This window comes from Myotis lucifugus, unplaced genomic scaffold (genome assembly GCF_000147115.1).
Source record: "Myotis lucifugus unplaced genomic scaffold, Myoluc2.0 scaffold_480, whole genome shotgun sequence".
In the NCBI taxonomy this organism is placed as follows: Eukaryota; Metazoa; Chordata; class Mammalia; order Chiroptera; family Vespertilionidae; genus Myotis; species Myotis lucifugus.
In genome coordinates, this window is record NW_005871528.1 from 744,806 (window position 1) to 764,352 (window position 19,547).

The 19,547-nt window shown below is 46.0% G+C and overlaps 2 protein-coding genes across 2 annotated transcripts in view; one reads left to right on the forward strand and one right to left on the reverse strand.

The window, feature by feature from the left end:
• Positions 1 to 19,547, forward strand: part of CUNH16orf54 (chromosome unknown C16orf54 homolog) — a 42,762-nt gene that overhangs the window by 8,672 nt on the left and 14,543 nt on the right. The gene's annotated exons all lie outside the window — the stretch shown is intronic.
• ZG16 (zymogen granule protein 16) lies at positions 1,200 to 3,191 on the reverse strand. Its single transcript, XM_006103353.3, has 4 exons — positions 3,144 to 3,191; positions 2,828 to 2,889; positions 2,531 to 2,663; positions 1,200 to 1,612 (listed from the first exon to the last, which is right to left on the reverse strand). The coding sequence occupies exons 2-4, from the start codon at positions 2,880 to 2,882 to the stop codon at positions 1,297 to 1,299; spliced, it is 504 nt and encodes a 167-aa protein (XP_006103415.1). The 5' UTR covers positions 2,883 to 2,889; positions 3,144 to 3,191; the 3' UTR covers positions 1,200 to 1,296.

The window sequence follows — 19,547 nt, forward strand, 5'->3', positions numbered from 1 at the left end:
TATCTCAATAAAGAAAATTACAGTGACATAATATTCCATCCAACTGAAATTGATTAAGAGAAAGGAATTGTTATAAAAATAGTCTAGGCATGAGTTTGTTTCTATAATGTTAATATCTATATATATAAAAGCCTAAGTGACCGAACGACCAGAACGACCGATTGACCAGTCGCTATGATGCACACTGATTACCAAAGGGCAGATGTTCAAGGCAGGAGCTGCCCCCTGGTGGTCAGTGTGCTCCCACAGCCAACCTTCCCCGGCCAACCAACCTCCTGCCACCCTCACTGGGACTGGGCAAGCCGGCCCCAATCGGTCCCAATCTCTGGCCAGGCTGAGGAACCCCACCTGTGCACGAATTTGTGCACCAGGCCTCTAGTTTCTTTATAAAGTTACATGTACATAATTGTTATCTTTGTCTAATTGGGAAGAAATGTTTTAGGACTGGGAACTAGAGTCCTAAGAATTATTTTCAAAGCAGCTTTATATTGCTGAATCTAACCAGTCACTCTAATCCCTGAACTCTAACCAATCCCTTATGTTCATAGAAACCCACAGTGGAAATCTCCCCCACTTTGAAAAGCCCTTTATTTTGAGGATGGTGTTGATAGCATAGAAGCTGTGAGGAAGTGGTGACTTCCTAAAGAAGGAACCTCAGTTCTGAAGGAGCTAGAAAGGATGCCAGGGCTTATGGGTAAAGGTGGGGAGGGACTAGTCTGGGTAATAGGTAGAGTCCTTGACACATTAGGCTAAACTTCAGGTGGGTTCTGGGAAAGAACAAAGGATAAAGGTCCAGGCCACCCACATACAGGGAGTGGGTTAAGTTCTAGAGAGTGAGGTGACAGCCTTGGTAAAGAGGTGCTATCTCAAGGGAGGGGAGGACATGGGGAGAGAAGGGCTAGAGAGTGGAGCATCTTGGGTTTGGGCAGCAAGTCACATCGAGGCCTTACCCTCAGCCTCAGAACTCCAATTTGGGTAAACACTCTCAGGAGCTATCCTTGAAAAATGAATTAGTGCAAATCAGAATCTTATCTCCTTTTGATAAATAATGAAGAAAAGCCCAAGACTTTAACACCTTTCCCCCATCCTCCCACTCTTCCCTAGACTAACATCCTACAGATAGCCAAGAAAGAGATTCACACATCCATACCCAGAGTCAGGAGGTGGATCCCAGCTGCAGACACCCACATACACACAAGTTTAGCCATGCCCTTTTATTTTTTAAATGGAGCCATGTGGAGGGGGTTGGTGGCAAGGGGGTTCTCACCCCCCACACTGCATTGCTCTTGCTGGGTCTCAGCAGCTGCTGCAGTCACTGGGATAATCGTCCCAGTGCAGGCCGATGGCATTAATGAGGGAGCCAGAGCGACCACTGATGAATCGTAGCACAGAGTTGGGGTGCAAGGGGACAGCATTGAAACTGGTGCCTGTGTCTTTTCCAAAAGGCAGGTAGCGGCCCTTGTCAGTCACGAAGACCAGCTTCCTCAGATAGTACTTGTACTTGCCAGACACCTGGATCACCGATTCCCCAGGGTGCAGAAAGATCTCCTCCAGGTCTCCCTGGCTGCCACCCACATAGTCGCTCCACACCTTGCCATAGCGTACCTGGAGACTGGGGACAGGGTGAGGAGGAAGGAAGGGGAGACACTGAATAGGGTAATGAGAACGCAGGACCTCTTGGCCTCTACCTTGAGACCTTCAAACTGGTGACAGGGATGATAAGCCTCCTGCCAGTTCCACAGTGTGTGAGGGTTGGGTGAGCCCTTGGAGATCATACAGGGAACTTCAACTCCTCATTTTGACCACAAACAGACTCACAGAGGGAAAACAACTTTCCCAGAGTCACTCAGTAAGTGCCAGAGCTTGAGCTTAAAGTCTAGACTCCCACTGTACTCTCACCCCCACCCGAAAGAAGCAAAGCAATTTCTCAAACATCTGAAAGGCTCTATTAAGGGAAAAGACTTGTCTCTGCTGCACCAGCATGCGGATCCAGGATCAGAAGGATACACATTTTAGGAGAGGCATCCGAAAAGATGGAGGATGCCAGAGGGGGTTTAAACCTAGGGTAGGGCCCTGGCCAGGTAGCTCAATCCTGATATGCATCGTCCCAGTATGCTAAGGTTTTGGATTTGATCTCAGGTCAGACCACATACAAGAAACAACTAGTGAATGAGTAAATAAATTAAACAACAAATCAATGTTTCTCTCTCTCTTTCTCTCTTCCTCTCCCTTAAATCAATAAATAAAATTTTTTTAAAAAGTAAAATAATAAACCTCGAATGGGGGCCAAACTAGACAATTTCCAGGCCCCTGAGAGTTTATGCTATGTGATTTACCCAGGATCACTCATGTTCGGATTGTAGAGGTTTCAGCAATGCAGGTCTCAAATCCAAGCCTCTAGCAGCTTTCACATACCATGTTATCCCTGGACTTGTTGATTGAAACAGGTGTGACCCAAAGTGACTGAGAAGTTCCCACTTTAGTAAGATCCCAGAAGGTCCTCAAACCACAGAAACTCAGTGAATCTTACCCTACGATGTAGTATCTGTTGACGCGGACACGGATGGCAGTGATGGGGCCGTCCATCTGGTTGCCAGAATGAGAGAATCGTTGTCCGCCACCGCCTCCATACTCTCCACTGTAGGAGGAGGACCTCGCCTGAACTGGAAGGGAAAGTAAGAGATCGAGGGAGAAGTTCCCTGAGAGCTCAGTTTCTCCCTACCATGCATATTCCTCCCACAACTCAGTTCCCACCACCCCAAGCCCGCCTCTGAAAGCCTTGGCCGCCAGCAGTGACCCCGTACTGGGCTCCCAGCTTCTCACTTACTGGCATTGGCAGAGGCCGATGCACAAAGGAGGGCAAGAACCGCAATGGCCAACATTCTGGGGCTGGAATGGGAAGAAAGGAGAAAGTGAAGATTTACCCTCTTCCTCAGGACTTCATTTACCCAGGCATCCCTGACCTCCAGTTGAGACTCAGACCTAGCTGACCCAGTCTTGGCTTTGAAAGGATGCATAGTCTCTACTCCTGTTCCTCTCAGATACTATCTTCTGTGTCCTTATCCCCTCTGCCTCTCCCTGGTTGGCCTGTAGCCAACCCTCCTCGTCTGTCCCAAGGCAGAAGATCAATCCTAACCCTCTACCTGGATTAAGCTGTATTGAGCGCTGTTCCCTCCTGGCACAAAGCAGGAAAGGAGTTTTCTAAAGAAGTAGAGGACATCTCCAAATCATAGAAAGGGTTGAGTTACCAAACCAGGAGTCTGAGAAAACCTAACTGAAGTCCAGCCGGGGTAGATTGGCCTGATTTATGGGGTATCTGGGGCATCGTTTAAATTCCTAGTTTTACCCTGGTCTCAGAAGGAAAAGAGCATTTTAGAGGTGTGTCTCTGTGTCACCTGAGGAGTGAAGGCAGTCAGAGAAGAGACTGTGCCAACACCAGTTTCCAAGCAGTTCTGGTGGAGGTGGGATAGATTGAAAAGTTGTAGGAGTTTGGACTAGCTCAAGATATTAGGTCCCTGGTGCGTAATATATTTGTCATCATTCTTTCTCCACTATCACAAATATGGCCATGTCCACGCCCCTGAGCATCCCAAGTGTCCCCAGTCTTTCAGCTGAGACCCAGATATCGATGCACCTATGACTAACTCCGATCCAGATGCCCCAGTTAACTGACACCCCGCTCTCCCCTCTGCAGTTCAATCCAAGCCAGCTCTTCTCCTGCTCAGCGTGAATTCCCCCTAACTCAAATCCAGGCCTCCTTGTCTCCCCTTAGCTCGGGCCTCTGTCACCCCTTACCTGGCAGTTTCAGATGCAAAGTAACCCCCCAGGATCTTGCAGATCTTTTATACCAGGTCTAAGCCCTCCCCCTGCTCTTTATCGTGTGAACCTCACCTCCTGGGCAAACATGATCAATCTCTTAGGGTCAGTTGTCAGGCAGGGTCTGGAACATTTTATCCAGCCCCTCCCCTTAAGGGTTACAGGTGGCAGGGTGGGGTCCACTCTAGGCCAAAGCCCAGATCTCAGGAGGAGCAGAATAAACTTGAGAAATATCACCAAGCAAAGGGCAAACAGCGCTGGGTGGGCAAAGTCACTAATCACCTCTGGGTGTGGCCTAGGGTTCTCCCTCCTCTATTGGATGTTTACAAGGGCTCTCACCTGCAATCTGTTCTCCTTTTGAATAACATTGCCCTCTCCAGCCTTTAGAAAGAAATTGCACTGCCCACGTCTTATACTTTAGGAGAGCCTACTATTTGCCTGACAATTTTTTTTCCTGCTCCCCTAGTATTTTATGTGAAAAAGTTCAAACATATAGAAAAATTGGAACAATTGTACAGTGAATACCCATACACCATGTACATTGTACCATGGTTATATTTTGCTGTACTTGCTTTTGTTTTCATCTATCCATCCTCAAACTTCTAAACCCTTCACAAATCTTTGAAAAGGGTGACTTGGGACTACAAGTGGACTTTGGAACACGTGTAGCTCTCCGGGGACACACATAGTCAGTCCAGCGGGCAAGTGGGAAGCTGAGGAACTAAGAGTAAACAGGTCCTCTAGCCCAGTGGTTGGCAAACCGCGGCTCGCGAGCCACATGCGGCTTTTTGGCCCCTTGAGTGTGGCTCTTCCACAAAATACCACGTGCGGGTGCGCACGTACAGTGCGATTGAAACTTCGTGGCCCATGCGCAGAAGTCGGTTTTCGGCCTGGGCGAGTCTATTTTGAAGAAGTGGGGTTAGAAGAAGTGGGGGGTGTCGGTCGGGTGACAGGAGACGTGGCGCAGGTGTACCCTAATTAAGTTAATAACAATGTACCTACCTATATAGTTTAAGTTTAAAAAATTTGGCTCTCAAAAGAAATTTCAATCGTTGTACTGTTGATATTTGGCTCTGTTGACTAATGAGTTTGCCGACCACTGCTCTAGAGGGGCGCAGGGTCCTCAGGCCTCAAGCTGTAGCCTGCACAGGACAACTTTCCTCCCAGCAGATCTGAAACTTCCCCAGGGTTGATATCAGAGATTTCTTGTCTTTGCAGGCCCTTCCCCTCCAGGATCAATTCCTCTCCACCTAAATTCCCTAGGACTGACTTCTGAGTTCTACTTCATGACCCTCTAGGGCTGGTCCTCTAACCCTCTGAGTCAGCAGGTTCTTCCAAGCAGAGAGAAGCATGGAGTCTGTCATTAATGACCACTCCTTACAGGTTCCTCTCCCCTTACAGGCTCCCCACCCCTTACAGACTCACCACCTGGGACTGAGTACTCCTCCTACAAACAAAGGGAGCCCCATCCTGAGCAGCCGGAAATAGGGGGTGGCTCCTGGCTGGGAGATTCCGGGTGCCTGGAGGACCGGCAAGGATGCCCTGTCTGAGCTCTCCTTTCCAACCTTCTCCAAGCCCTTTACCAAGACTTGTACCTCATTCTAGCCGTAATGTTCTGTATGTCTCTGTCCTCTCTGTGTTTGCCTCTCATTGCCAATTTTCTCTTGTTAAACAAAAAACATAACTTCTGTGGCTGAAAGCCTTTTTAAAGGACAGGGTTTATTGAGCCATATGCTAGTCAGAAAAGGACAGGCCCTGGAGCGTGAAGTCTAAACAGGGCCAGGTGAAGATAAGCGTGTCTGCTGTCCTGGAGTTACAGAGCTCTGTTACATTATGTTCTAGGGAAGGAAGATGTAAGCTGTTTTGAAAGAATTTACACAGATTACAGATAAAGAGGGGTGGGAAAAGGTGAAGGGGGCAGTTCTAGGATAGAAATATTTATTACTCTTGATTAGGTACAGGCGACAGTCCTGAAAGTTCATGCAGATTCAGGATGTGGTGGTGTCCAGTGGTGGCTACAGATGCCTGGACTTGAGTCAAAGCCCTAACACACTCAGAAATGCAGCTGTCTTTTGCTCATTGGCCCACAGCTAATAGTAAGTTAATTGTGCCTCTTTTACCTTCTGGCAGCTGTAATTTAATTTGAAATGTTTCTCTTGTCACTCTCCCTTTATGTCTTGATCTTCCACCACATCTCCTGCTCTGAGGCTTTTCTTCCCCGCCCCCCCTTTTTTTTTTGAAGCTTTTCTTTACATTCCCTCTTTCCTTTTTTCCTTCTGCCATATTTTTTCCCTTCTGCCTCTTCTCTGTCTCTCCACCTCTTCCAAGCTCTTTCTCTCTTTCCCTCTGTCCTCTCACCATAGGCCATCTCAACTCTTTCTTCTGAGGAGCATATCACGCAGTATGTGACCAGAAACAGGAAGTCAGTGATGGCAGCTCAGAAAGGTCTGGGGTGAACACCATGTGAGAATGTCCTCATATTTCCATGCATGACACATCGGGGACCCTCAGAACACGAGCTCCCACACTTGTCATGGGTTCACTCTGATGTACCGATCCCGCCTATGCAAAGACCAAGAGTCTCCTCCAGGCTGCAGACTGCTCCCTGGGTTCCCCACAGCAAGTCTCAGTCCCCTCTCCCGAGTGGAAGAGATGCCTTTCCTGTGGTGGGAGGAGTCTCCGGGTTCATCCTCCTCAGGTCCTAGAGACAAGGAAGGCCACTGTGTAGCTAATGCTGGTATGTTTAGGTTTGCTCGATGCAGTGCCTGAAAAGCCAGAAGGAAGAAGGTGAAGGCAGTGGGACACCAGGCCCCACTCTGCTTCCACCTCATCAGCTCCCACTTGATCTGTTTCACATTTTTAAAATTGATTTTCGAGAAGGGGGTAAACATCTATGTGAGAGAGACATTAATCAGTTGCCTCCCTTACCTGCCCCAAATGGGGATCAAACCTGTAACCTAGATATGTGCCCTGACTGGGAGTTGAACCTGCAACCTTCCAGTACATGGGACAATACTCCAACCAGCTGAGCCATCTGAGGGCTGATCTGTTTCATATTTTACCCATATGCTAGCTGTGAGCCTACCTGCCCCTTAAAATCCAGATAAAGTTGCCATAAACCTTGCCCCATCCCCAGTCCTACAGGCAGTGAAAGCCCAAACTCTTTCAAAGCTTCCTGCTATTGACAGCTTCCTGCTGTCTCAACCCCTCTCATAGTCTCCTCTGCCCTTTGGCAAAGCAACTCATTCAACACACATTTATGTGTTGGAGGCACTTTCTAGAAGATGCTGAAAAGATAGCAAAGAGGAAGAGAGAGAAATCCTACTCGCTAGGCACTTTCACTCCAGTTTGGGCAGTCTGCCAAATGAACAACTACATTACTGCATGATATATGCTATAAAAAAATAAGCAAAGTAGAGATCAAGGAAGAAATAAAAAACTTCCTGAAAACAAATAAAAATGAACACATAACAACCCAAAATCTATGGGACAAAGCAAAAGCATTCCTGAGAGGGAAGTTCATAGCTCTACAGGTGCTTTCACCACTCTTATTCAACACTAGAGGCCCAGTGCACAAAAATTCGTGCACTCGGTGGGGGGGGGGGGTCCCCCCTCAGCCTGGCCTGTGCCCTCTCGCAGTCTGGGACCCTCAAGGGATGTCCACCTACCAGCTTAGGCCTGCTCCCTGGGGGATCAGTCCTAAGCTGGTAGTCAGACATCCCTCTGGCAGCCCAGGAGCCTATGGAGTGCAGGCCTAAGCTCACAGCCATCAGCCTGGCTTGTGGCTGAGCAGAGCTCCCCCTGTTGGAGTGCACTGACCAGTGCATTGAGCGCTGCCCCCTGGTGGTCAGTGCACGTCATAGCGACCGGTCGGTCCTGGTCGTTCCACCATTAGAGTCAATTTGCATATTACCCTTTTATAATATAGGATAGTATGGGAAGTCCTGGCCACAGTGATCAAATAAGAAGAAAAAATAAAAGGCATCCAAATTGGAGAGGAGGATATAAAATTGTCATTATTCACAGATGGCATGATATTGTACATAGAAAACTCTAAAGCCAAGCCAATGTGGCTCAGTGGTTGAGCATCGACCCATGAACCAAGAGATTACCAGTTTGATTCCCAGTCAGGGCACATACCTGGATTGAGGTCTTGATCCCCAGTAGGGGGGGTGTGGGGGAGACAACCAATCAATGATGTTTCTTTCTCACAGATGTTTCTATCTCTTTATCTCTTTCCCTTCCTCTCTCTCTAAAATCAATAAAAACATTTTTTTAAGAGAAAACCCCAAAGACTTCACCAAAAAACTACTAGACTTAATAAATGAATTAGGCTATGTAGCAGGATACAAAATTACTCAGAAATTGATGGCATTTTTATACACCAATAATGAACTTTCAGAAAAAGAAACTAAAAAAAAAATTCCCATTTTCCATTGTAACAAAAAAATTAAGATACTAGGAATAAACTTAACCAAGGAGGGAAAAGACCTGTACTCAGAAAACTATAGAACATTGAAAAAAAAAGAGAAGAGATATAAACAAGTGGAAGAATATACCATGTTCATGGATTGGTAGAATTAATATAATTAAAATGTCCATACTACCAAAAGCAATCTATAGATTCAATGCAATCCCTAGCAAAATACCAGTGGCATATTTCACAAATTTAGAACAAATACTCCAAAAATTTATATGGAACCCAAAAGACCCCGAATAAATGCAGCAATTTGAAAAAGAACAACAAAGTTGGAGGGATCATAATACCAGATATCAAGTTATACTACAAAACCACTGTAATCAAAACAAACTGGTACTGGCACAAGAACAGGCATATACATTAATGAAACAGAACAGAGAACCCAGAAATTGATACACACCATTATTCTCAATATTTGACAAAGGAGGTAAGATCATACAATGACGCCCTAACCGGTTTGGCTCAGTGGATAGAGCGTCGGCCTGCGGACTCAAGGGTCCCAGGTTCGATTCCGGTCAAGGGCATGTACCTTGGTTGCGGGCACATCCCCAGTGGGAAGTGTGCAGGAGGCAGCTGATCGTTGTTTCTCTCTCATCGATGTTTCTAACTCTCTATCCCTCTCCCTTCCTCTCTGTACAAAAATCAATAAAATATATTTTTTTAAAAAGAATCATGAAAAGAAAAAGATCATACAATAGAGTAAAGACAGTCTCTTCAATAATGGTGTTGGGAAAATTGGACAGGTATATGCAAAAAAAGTGAAACTAGACCACCAACTTACACCATATACAAGAATAAACTCAAAATGGATAACAGACTTAAATGTAAGTCATGAAACCATAAAAATCCTAGAAGAAACATAGGCAACAAAATATCAGACACCTCATGGAGCAGAATTTTCAGATATATTTCCTAGGGCAAGAGAACAAAGGAAAAAATAAACGAGTGGGACTACATCAAAATAAAAAGCTTCTGCACAGCAAAAGAAACCAGCATCAAAATGAAAAGGAAACCCACCATAGGGGAGATCATATTTGCCAACGATACATCTGATAAGGGGTTAATTTTCCAAAATATATAAAGTACTTATACAACTCAAAAAAAGGAAGACAAACCAATAAAAATATGGGCAGAAGACCTGAATATATACTTCTCCAAAGAGGACATACAAATGGCCAAGAGACATGAAAAAATGCTCAGCATCACTAGTCATCAGAGAGATGCAAATTAAACGACGAGGTAAAATATCCTTGGGTGAGGATTTAAAAAATAAATACATTTTTAAAAGAAAACAAAGAATTTCCTTATATTTTAGTAATTTAATTCTGCATACTGTAGACATTACACATTGTGTAAAAAATTTAGTGGAATAAAGTATCTTTTCAATTTCCAGAAGGGAAAAAAGAAACAAAGCATAGAAAGAGCATGAGGAGGGAGGGGGAGGCTCTTCCTCTGCTGGGGGCCCTCTGTCCAGGTAACGTTTGTGGAGACCTGATTGAAGTGGAGAGAAATACAAATATTTGGATGAAGAGTAGGTCAGGCAGAACACACAACAAGCACCAAGTTCTAAGCTGGAAGTGTGTGGGATGGAGTTAGAAACAGCAGGGAGGGCAGGGTGGCTGGTGTAAGGGAGGGAAGCCTGCAGGAGGTGAGGTCTGGGCAGCAGCCAGTGGGCAGATGGTGCAGAGCCTGGGAGGCTGTGGTCAAGCGTTTAGCTTCCTTCTGAGAGTGAGGGGAGCCATTGAAGGGTTTTGCCTTTAAAAAGAATTACTCTGGGTTTTGATAAAGGGAGAATGGCCTGGAGGATGGGTAAGAGCGGAGATGGGAAGCCACAGTAGGAGCCATGTGGACCTTTTCCTGTTTCACTGGGTCCCTCTCTCCTGCCCTCCTGGACTGCCTGAGAGCTATTCCCTCTCTCAGACAAAGCAGCTTTGTCCTCTGAAAGTCTTGGTGCAAATTCAGACCCCAGGCCGAGAATCTGCTCCTTTATCCCCATCAAGGATTTTTGAAAAAATACTAGTATTTCCAAACAATGGCATATACGTTTCCTGTTTAAGGAAAAACAATTCTCTACCTCCTCACTTACACATTGGGCCTCCACAGCAGTTTCATTTGAACAAAGGATTTTATCAGAAAAAAAAAGTGAACATTGCTTTTCTGTTCACCCTTCACTGTTCCAGTGATTAGTCTAGCGAGCAAAAGTGACTTCACTAAGTTGCAAAGAGGATCCCTCCACTCCCTACCCTCGTGTGCCCTATTTCTGTGGTTTGCTCATACTTCTCCAGCTATCTAAAATGCTCTCTTTCTGTCTACCTACTATCTTTTGCCCTCAAGACATTCAGCCCATACCACCACCATCACCACCACTCCCCTGCACCCACCACCCAGCCTTCTCTCACAAACTCCTCGGGTTTCTTCTCTTCCCAGCCCCTCCCCTTCAAACAGAATTCCTCCTTCCTTTCCCTGGTCTCCATCTGTGCTTCTTACATCACTAGGCTGGTCTTAATTACCCTGCACTGTAATTTATCTGTTTACATGGAAGCCTCCTCTAAAAGCAGGAGCACACCCTAAGGCAGGGACTATCTTATCCATCTCTGAATTCCCAGCTCCTGCATCTCACCTGGCACAGAGCAGGTGCCCATAAATGACAGTCAGGTGTCTCGGCCGCAGTGAGACTTCTGTCAAATGCTCCTCCACACATCTGTGTCTCTCCTCTTGCAGGCTTGGATTTGGGTGTTTTTTGGTTTCTTATTTACAATTCCTCTGGAGAAACTGTATTCAGAAGAATATTGGACATAAAAACAGAATTCCAGGTCGAGGTCTATCCAACACTTCTTAGCTGTGTGAACTTAGAGAAGTCACTTCATTCTTTGGAGCCTTTATTTCTGCATTTGTAAAATGAGAAAAACAAGTCTCAAGAGCAACCAAAATCTTCAAGGACCGTCTTTTTCAAACTGTGGCTCATGTATGTTGTTAATTTTTTAAAAAATATATTTTATTGATTTTTTAACAGAGAGGAAGGGAGAAGGATAGAGAGTCAGAAACATCGATGAGAGAGAAACATCGATCAGCTGCCTCTTGCACGCCCCCTACTGGGGATGTTCCCGCAACCAAGGTACATGCCCTTGACCGGAATCGAACCTGGGACCCCTCAGTCTGCAGGCCGATGCTCTAACCACTGAGCCAAACTGGCTAGGGCTTAAAATTAAAATATAATTGACATATAACATTATATTAATTTCAGATATACAACATAATGACTTCATATACATCCTAGAGGCCTGGTGCACGAATTTGTGCACATTAAAAGGAAATTAATTAGAAGAAATATTTTAATATCTCTATTCGCCCTTTATAATAGGTCAACCAAATTCACGGTCGACAATGACAAAACGAAACACATGCATGCGATTGGTGCCAGTGAGAGCTTTATATGTATCACGCATGCACGAGCCAACTTAGCCATATATATATATATATATATATATATATATATATATATATTAAACTTGCTTAATTAGACCTAATTTCTGATATAGCTAAACTTTTTCCAGCCCAGTGAAGCACCCCAACTTCTCTTTCAGGTAATTGTCAGCAACACAGCAGTAAATATCAACACAAAGCAGATTATTATTGTAGATTTTGCAGGGAGAACAACGGGTAAAATATTTAACTGCAGCAGTGTTTGACTATATTCTGCACAGTGAGAAAACCTGAAGTCATTTTCAGGGTCCACCATTTCTTAGTTCTTTTCAGTTGGGTCAAGTTTCTAAGCTTTCTAAATCTCCATTTCCAGCTAATGAAAAGAAAATAGGATTCCACTGAGTCTCCTATCTACCTACTCCAGGACTTCTGTGAGGATCAAATGAGATGAGGCACTGGAAAATGCTTCATAGACTTTGATTAAAGTGTGAAATATTTGCACCTGGCTATAAAGCAAGTCGTGTTCCTCGACTGAAGAAACGCGAGGAGGCTAGTTGTCACTAGGGAGAGGAAGCTGGGCATTGCTACGTGACATCATTACCCGGGGCCCACAGCCATCATTTCCGGGCTGGGCTGGGCTGTGGGCTGCATTTTGTTGGCTGTGATTTAGTAGGCTGTCACTCCAGGGTGGTGGCGGGGCCTCTGTCCCACTTGGGGGAAGCCGAGTGTTGCTTTGTGGGTGCCAGGTCTGTGGTGCTGTTTCTCTGTGTATGTCACAGCAGCTCCTGCATTGAGCGTCTGCCCCCTGGTGATCAGTGCACATCATAGTGACTGGTTGGACGGTCGGAAACTTAGCATATTAGCCTTTTATATAGATAGATCATGCTACAAAATGAGTTAATCATTTTTTAAATTGGAAACCTATAGCAATGTACTAAGAATTCACAGACAGAATATCCTATATAATAAAAGCATAGTATGCAAATTGTCCCCTCAACTGGGAGTTGTCCAGGAGCTAGACCAGGGGGTGGGGCCGGCTGGGGGAAGGGAGGGAAACCCTGGCTGGTGGCAGGGGTAGGCAACTGGGGGAAGGGAGGGAGTACCCAACCAGCAGCCGGCAGCCGCTAGGGACCCTACAGTGCACAAATTTCATGCACTGGGCCTCTAGTTGTATTATAAAGAGACATGGGCTTAAAGTAGCAGTTCTCAACTTGTGGGTCTCGACCCCTTTGGCGGTTGAACGACCCTTTCACAGGGGTCGCCTAAGACCATCCTGCATATCAGATATTTACCTTACGATTCATAACAGTAGCAACATTACAGTTATGCAGTAGCAATGGAAATAATTTTATGGTTGGGTCACAACATGAGGAGCTGTATTTAAAGGGCCAGAAGGTTGAGAACCACTGGCTTAAAGACTGATTCCCGTCCTTGCTTCATGACCTACTAAGTTTCTTCATCTGTAAATTGGAGATCATGAGAACAATCCATTTTTTGTCAACCTTCTGGTAAAGACCTGGGATGCGGTAGGCACTTAGTAAATGTCTATTCTCTTTCCCCTGCAGACTTCCACAAAACATAGCCTTACTTGCCTGGCCAGTGTGGCTCAGTGGTTGAGTGTCAACCTATGAACCAGGAGGTCACAGTTGGATTACCAGTCTGGACACATGTCCGGTTTTTAGGCTCAATCCCCAGTGTGGGGCACGCAGGAGGCAGCCAATCAATGATTATCTCTCATCATTGATGTTTCTATCTCTCTCTCCCTTCCTCTCTGAAATCAATCTATATATATAAAAGCCTAAGTGACTGTTACGCTGGAATGACTGGAACGACCGGTCAACCGATCACTATGATGCACACTGACCACCTGGGGGCAGATGCTCAAGGCAGGAGCTGCCCCCTGGTGGTCAGTGAGCTCCCACAGCAGAGCGCCACTCAGCCAGAAGCTGGGCTCACAGCTGGTGAGCGCAGCTGCGGTGGCGGGAGCCTCTCCCACCCCTGCGGCAGTGCTACCGAGCGGCTGCGGTGACAGGTGCAGTGGAGCCGGGATGAGCAGCAGCAGAGCTGTGCCTGGCCCTGGTTGGAGCTCCTCCCCAGCCATCTGCTGCTTCAGCACTGCTACATCCCCCCGAGGGGTCCTAGATTGCCAGAGGGCGCAGGCCAGGCTGAGGGACCCCACCAGTGCATGAATCCATGCATTGGGCCTCTAGTAAAAATATATGAAAAAAACAACATACAAAACAGCCTTTCTTTTTGGTCTCTCACATAAAGTTGATCTGGGCAGCCATGATCTTTCTCACAGGTAGCTTTATTTTTATTTTTTTTAAATATATTTTATTGATTTTTTACAGAGAGGAAGGGAGAGGGATAGAGAGTTAGAAACATCGATGAGAGAGAAACATTGATCAGCTGCCTCCTGCACACCTCCCACTGGGGATGTGCCCGCAACCAAGGTACATGCCCTTGACAGGAATCGAACCTGGGACCCTTCAGTCTGCAGGCCGACACTCTATCCACTGAGCAAAACCGGCCAGGGCAGGTAGCTTTATTTTATGACTTAGCTTGAGTTCAGATTCTAGAGATGTGTCTGGTCTGGTGTGGCTCAGTTGGTTGGGCATCGTCCCGTACACCATAAGGTGGCGGGTTTGATTCCCAGTCAGGGCACATACCTAGGTTTTGGGTTGGTGAGCATGTGGGAGGCAATCGATAGATGTTTCTCTCTACCTTTCTCTATCTCTAAAAAAATAACAAAAAAAACAGATTCTAGAGATGTTGTCAAATGCATAGTAAGACTTGAAAATGAATTTTATGTAAGTTGGTCTGGATGACTGAAGGGAATATGAGTTTAATTTCCTTTTATTGAGGCATAGTTACATGGTAACTTTTTTTTTTAATATATATTTTATTGATTTTTTTTTTTTTTTTTTTTTTTTTTTTTTTACAGAGAGGAAGGGAGGGGGATAGAGAGTTAGAAACATCGATGAGAGAGAAACATCGACCAGCTGCCTCCTGCACATCTCCTACTGGGGGTGTGCCCGCAACCAATGTACATGCCCTTGACCTGAATCGAACCCGGAACCTTTCAGTCCACAGGCCGACGCTCTATCCACTGAGCCAAACCGGTTTCGGCTACATGGTAACTTTTTAAAAAAAATACATTTTTATTGAGTTCAGAGAGGAAGGGAGAGGGAGAGAGAGAGAAACATCAATGATGAGACAGATAATTGAATGGCTGCCTCCTGTACGCCTCCCACTGGGAATCGAGCCCGCAACCCATGCATATGCCCTTGACCGGAATCGAACCCGTGACCCTTCAGTCCTCAGGCCAACACTCTATCCACTAAGCCAAACCAGCTAGGGCCATGGAAACTTTTTAAGCCTCCTCATTTTTTGCTTTCAGTCTTCAAGTCCTTACAGAATTGTTTGATCCACTGCAACTCCTTTTTCCCCTTTGTTTAGCTTATCTTCCCTTTGTTTTCTTTCTCACAATCACTCTCTAAACATATGACAATATAATATTAGAAGAGATGAAGTCCCCATCCGTCTGGGCTGGTTGAACCAGCCAGATCCAGTGCTCATATCTGCTGGACAAGCTGCTGTCAAAGTGGGAGTGAGCTGAGGTCATTCTACCAGGATGCACTAATTCTTGCTTTGTGTCAGGAAGAATTTATCTAAAAATATGAGCAGATCTGGCCTCCTTTATATATATATATCACATGAGATTCAAACAGTCATCTGCTCTTGCACATGGAGTGTTCCACAAGTGCATGAAAAGGGAGCAGTGTGGAGAGCTGCTGAAGAGCACCGGCTGTGTGCGGACCCAGCTGCCGCCACTCAGAAGCCAGCCATGTGCCTGGGGCAACTTATTTGACTTCTCTCCGCTTGTTTTCTGAGAGAGAGAGAGAGAGAGAGAGAGAGAGAGAGAGAGAGAGAGAGAGAGAGGAGAACTGTACCTATCTCTCAGGGTTGCTGTCAGAATTTAATGGTACTGAGAGTAAAGCTCCAGCAGACGTGTGCGTGGTGAGTGCCAAGGAAGTGTTTCTATGTGAGTCAAGTGAGCACAAGTAAATCATGTATTGTTAGCATTCCACACACAGGCTTCAGTCTTGTTTTTTTTCCTTCTCGATTGAAGATACTAAAGACTAACTTGATGGGGAACATAAAAATGCATTTTTGGGAGGGGTCTAGCAATCTGACTCTGCACCTAGTTAATCAGTATCCCTAATGCTAACATTGTTATTAGCCTATAATCAAGTCACTGCCCCTTTCTTAATGATCTGGTCTTCAAGACATGTTTACCTAGATACTCCCATTTTACAGAGGCCATAAACCATGAACCATACACAATCCCCGGAGGGGTTATCAGTGCTGGCACCAGGCCAAGCCTTTAGGTGTGGTCTCATGGCCTCCATCCCAACACACGGGACTTTTTGCAAAGCCCGAGAAAGGTCCGGAAGTCTGATCATTATTTGGGGGACAAAGAAACCAAAGGGTATAAAGAGAAAGCTTCCTCCATTTTGGGGGGCTCAGGATTTGGAAACAGGTTCCCTGAGTCACAGTACTAGTACATCTGGAAATAAATGGGTTTTTCCTGTATCTCTGAGTACTCCTGTATGTGTATTTTCTGGTCGCTGGTAAATTCTGTAACAAACTAAAGCCCAGTGTATGTCCAACTGAGGCCAGAGTCACTGACTTTAGCATCCACAATAATTCTCAACTTGGCTCCTATTGTGCCAAGGTTATGAGATCTCATATCTTTTCTCTAGTATCATCACTTTTTCATGTCCACTCAATTTATAAAATAAGGGCAAAATGCTCAACGAACCACAGAATACTGATACACAGGCAAAGGTAGCCTGAACCTAATGCAATCAAAGCATTTGCAGAGGCCACTTGGAAATGGAAATGAAGCTTCCTGCCCTAGAGGGGCTCAGAGCCACCTGCGGGGCAAACCAAAGGCACAGCCCTGCCAGGGCAGTGAAAGATCAGGGTGAGCTGATCAGGTCGGTCAGACACTGAGGAGGGAATGAGGACCCTGCCCATGGCCAGGGAAGTTGGTCACAGATGCTAGGACTACAGAGTGAAGAGAGAGGCTGGCTGAGGCCCAGCTCTACCATTTATCTTGGGCAAGTTATTTAAGTCTCTGAACCTCATTAGTAAAAGAGGGATAAGATCCATTTCAAAGGGTTACTTTAGAGCAGTGGTTCTCAACCTTCCTAATGCCTCGACCCTTTAATACAGTTCCTCATGTGGTGGTGACCCCCAATTTCATTGTTACAAATTGAACATAATTAAAGCATAGTGATTAATCACAAAAACAATATGTAATTATATATGTGTTTTCCGATGGTCTTAGGCGACCCCTGTGAAAGGGTCGTTGGACCCCCAAAGGGGTCGAGACCCACAGGTTGAGAACCGCTGCTTTAGAGGTTTAAATGAGATATAAAAAACTGTGCTTTGTTATGCCCAGATTTCAAGATTCCCAAGAAACCACATCAGGGAGCCGGTCAATCCAATGCAAAAGCATAAGAATCTATATTTCAAGCTAGCTCGGCTCCCCGTCCACCAGACTCACCGACACAACGGCAAACCAAGTGGCTGAGAGAGAGAGCCCCGCCTAGAGACCGGTTATATAGGGGGGGTTGGAGTAAGGGGAGGAGAAAGGACTGTGCTCTGCTGATTGGCCAGGCGCAAGCCGGGTCTTGTTACACAGGATGTGGTCATATCTATGGCGCGCACTTCCCTTGATTGTCATTGGTTAGTTTAAAATCCCGGGCGTGGCCAGCAGAGGCCTGGGCTTCCGGGAAGAAGGCCGCAGGTGGCCCCAACATGGAGGATACAGGCAAGATGGAGGGCATAGCCCTCGCCCTTTCATGCTTAGCAAATTGCTGGGCACATAGAAGATGCACAATCAATTATGGCCAGAACAGTAGCATAGGAGGAGAGGAGACATTTGAACAAAGTAGGAAGAGCAGCAGAAGGACAAAGTGGGACGCATCTTCCTTCACTACAGAAGGTAAGTATCAGGGCAGATAAGGCTGCAGGAACTGGAGGAAGCCAAGAAGAATCCCCAGGCAGGCCGTGAGTGGAGCCAAGAGTTTATTTTCTGATTACTAATCTACCCTTGCTGGGGTGGGGATCAGGGGCAAATGGGGCCAACCTCACTCTTGGTGGCTGAGAATCAACAAGGAAGAGGACTGGGGCTCCTGCTGTGCGTATGGAGAAGGACGAGGCTATCAGTTACTGGAGAGAGCTGATGGAGTTGGGCAGGGCTCTCTAGGGAAGCTGTGAAAGGTTTGGAAGAGCAACTGTATGTAGGTAAGGAAGAGAGAATTGTCCAGATCCATGTTACAGGATGACAGGAAGCAGGTAGAGTTGGAGACTCTAAATGTGGTGAGTTGTGTGATTTCCTCCAATAGATTTTCTCTCTAACCTGGTATAGGACAAAAGGAAGCTGATTATATTGGTCCAGGGAAAAGGATTTATGAGGAAGGGGTGGCAGAAGGACTAGGTTGACAAGTGCTGGAAAGAGAAGGGCTGAAGCACTGCGAAGTCATGGACTATAAAGTCAAGGTTATAGAGGAGGTGGAGTGAAGTCGGGGCGGGGGGGGGGGGCGGGTAGCAGTCAGAGATGGACTCCAGGAAAAAGAAGTGTCAGTAAGGTGGACCAGCAGGTGGAGCGGGAGGAAGGTCAGGCTCAGAGCCTGGGGAATTTGATGGTCAATGTAGAGCAGTCTTGTATGGTATTAGGTTTAAGGCAGGCCCCTAATGTGAAGGGGCAAATCCTTAATGATCTTTCAAAGATAAGAAGCAATGTTAAATCAAGGTGGAAGGGGCTCCAAGTGTTGATCCTACTGTATGAGGTGCTTTATATAAACTATCTAATATTATCTTCCCAATAGTCCTTCAAGTTGGTGATTTGTGAAAAAATGGTAATGGCACAAATTAAAGCGATTGCCAAGGGTCTCACAGTGGTTAAGCCTGGCAGCTCAGATTTAATCCCAGGGTTGACTGGTTCCAAAGCCCATGTGCCTTTCACCTCCCCAGATTTCCACAAAGAGTGGCACTTGAGACCTTTCTAATTCATTCTCATCATTTTTCACAGCTCTCAAGGTTGGAATCTCTGATCTCAGTGTGTTGGGCAGCCAGGTAATTGAGATCTGGCAGGCCCCGAGCAGTGATGAAACTCTCCTGAGCTCAACCCTGTCTTTATTCCCTGATGGCAGCAAGCTGGCCCTGGGTGAGGGCTGGAACTCTCAGCTGGGCTGGACCCCACTGCAGAGAGGGCAAGTGTGACGAGAAGAGCAACAGGAAGTACGTGCATTCTCTTGTTGAAGCTCTGAGTTTGTTTCATGTGATTGCCCTGCTCGGTAAGTCATTCATTTATTGGAAGGAGGATGTTGGAGATGGTCAGATCTGGGTTCAGATTCTATTCTGTAACAAGTGATATTTTAAAGTTTGTTCTTGTCTCTAAAATGCACACCCAGCTGGTACCACATGTCCAAAAGGCTCATGCACCCCTGTCCATGCGCTGGGATATCCTCATTCAGTGAGTGGCAGTTCACCAAGTGTCATGAGCCATGTCCTGTGTTAGGAGCTGCCGATATTAAAAACAGCTGATGTCAGCCTAGGCTTCAAAGTTGAATAGACAATCTCATGGTTAAGGGCTACGTCGGAGATGATCCAGTGAGCTCTGGAACATGGCTTGGAACGTGGTGGAACTTAGGTGTCCACAGAGGGATACCGGGTCCCGGGCTGCATTATCTAGGAGCTCCCTTACCGTGCTCCACTCACACTTATGGTCTCTTGGATGGATCTTGGATCCGCC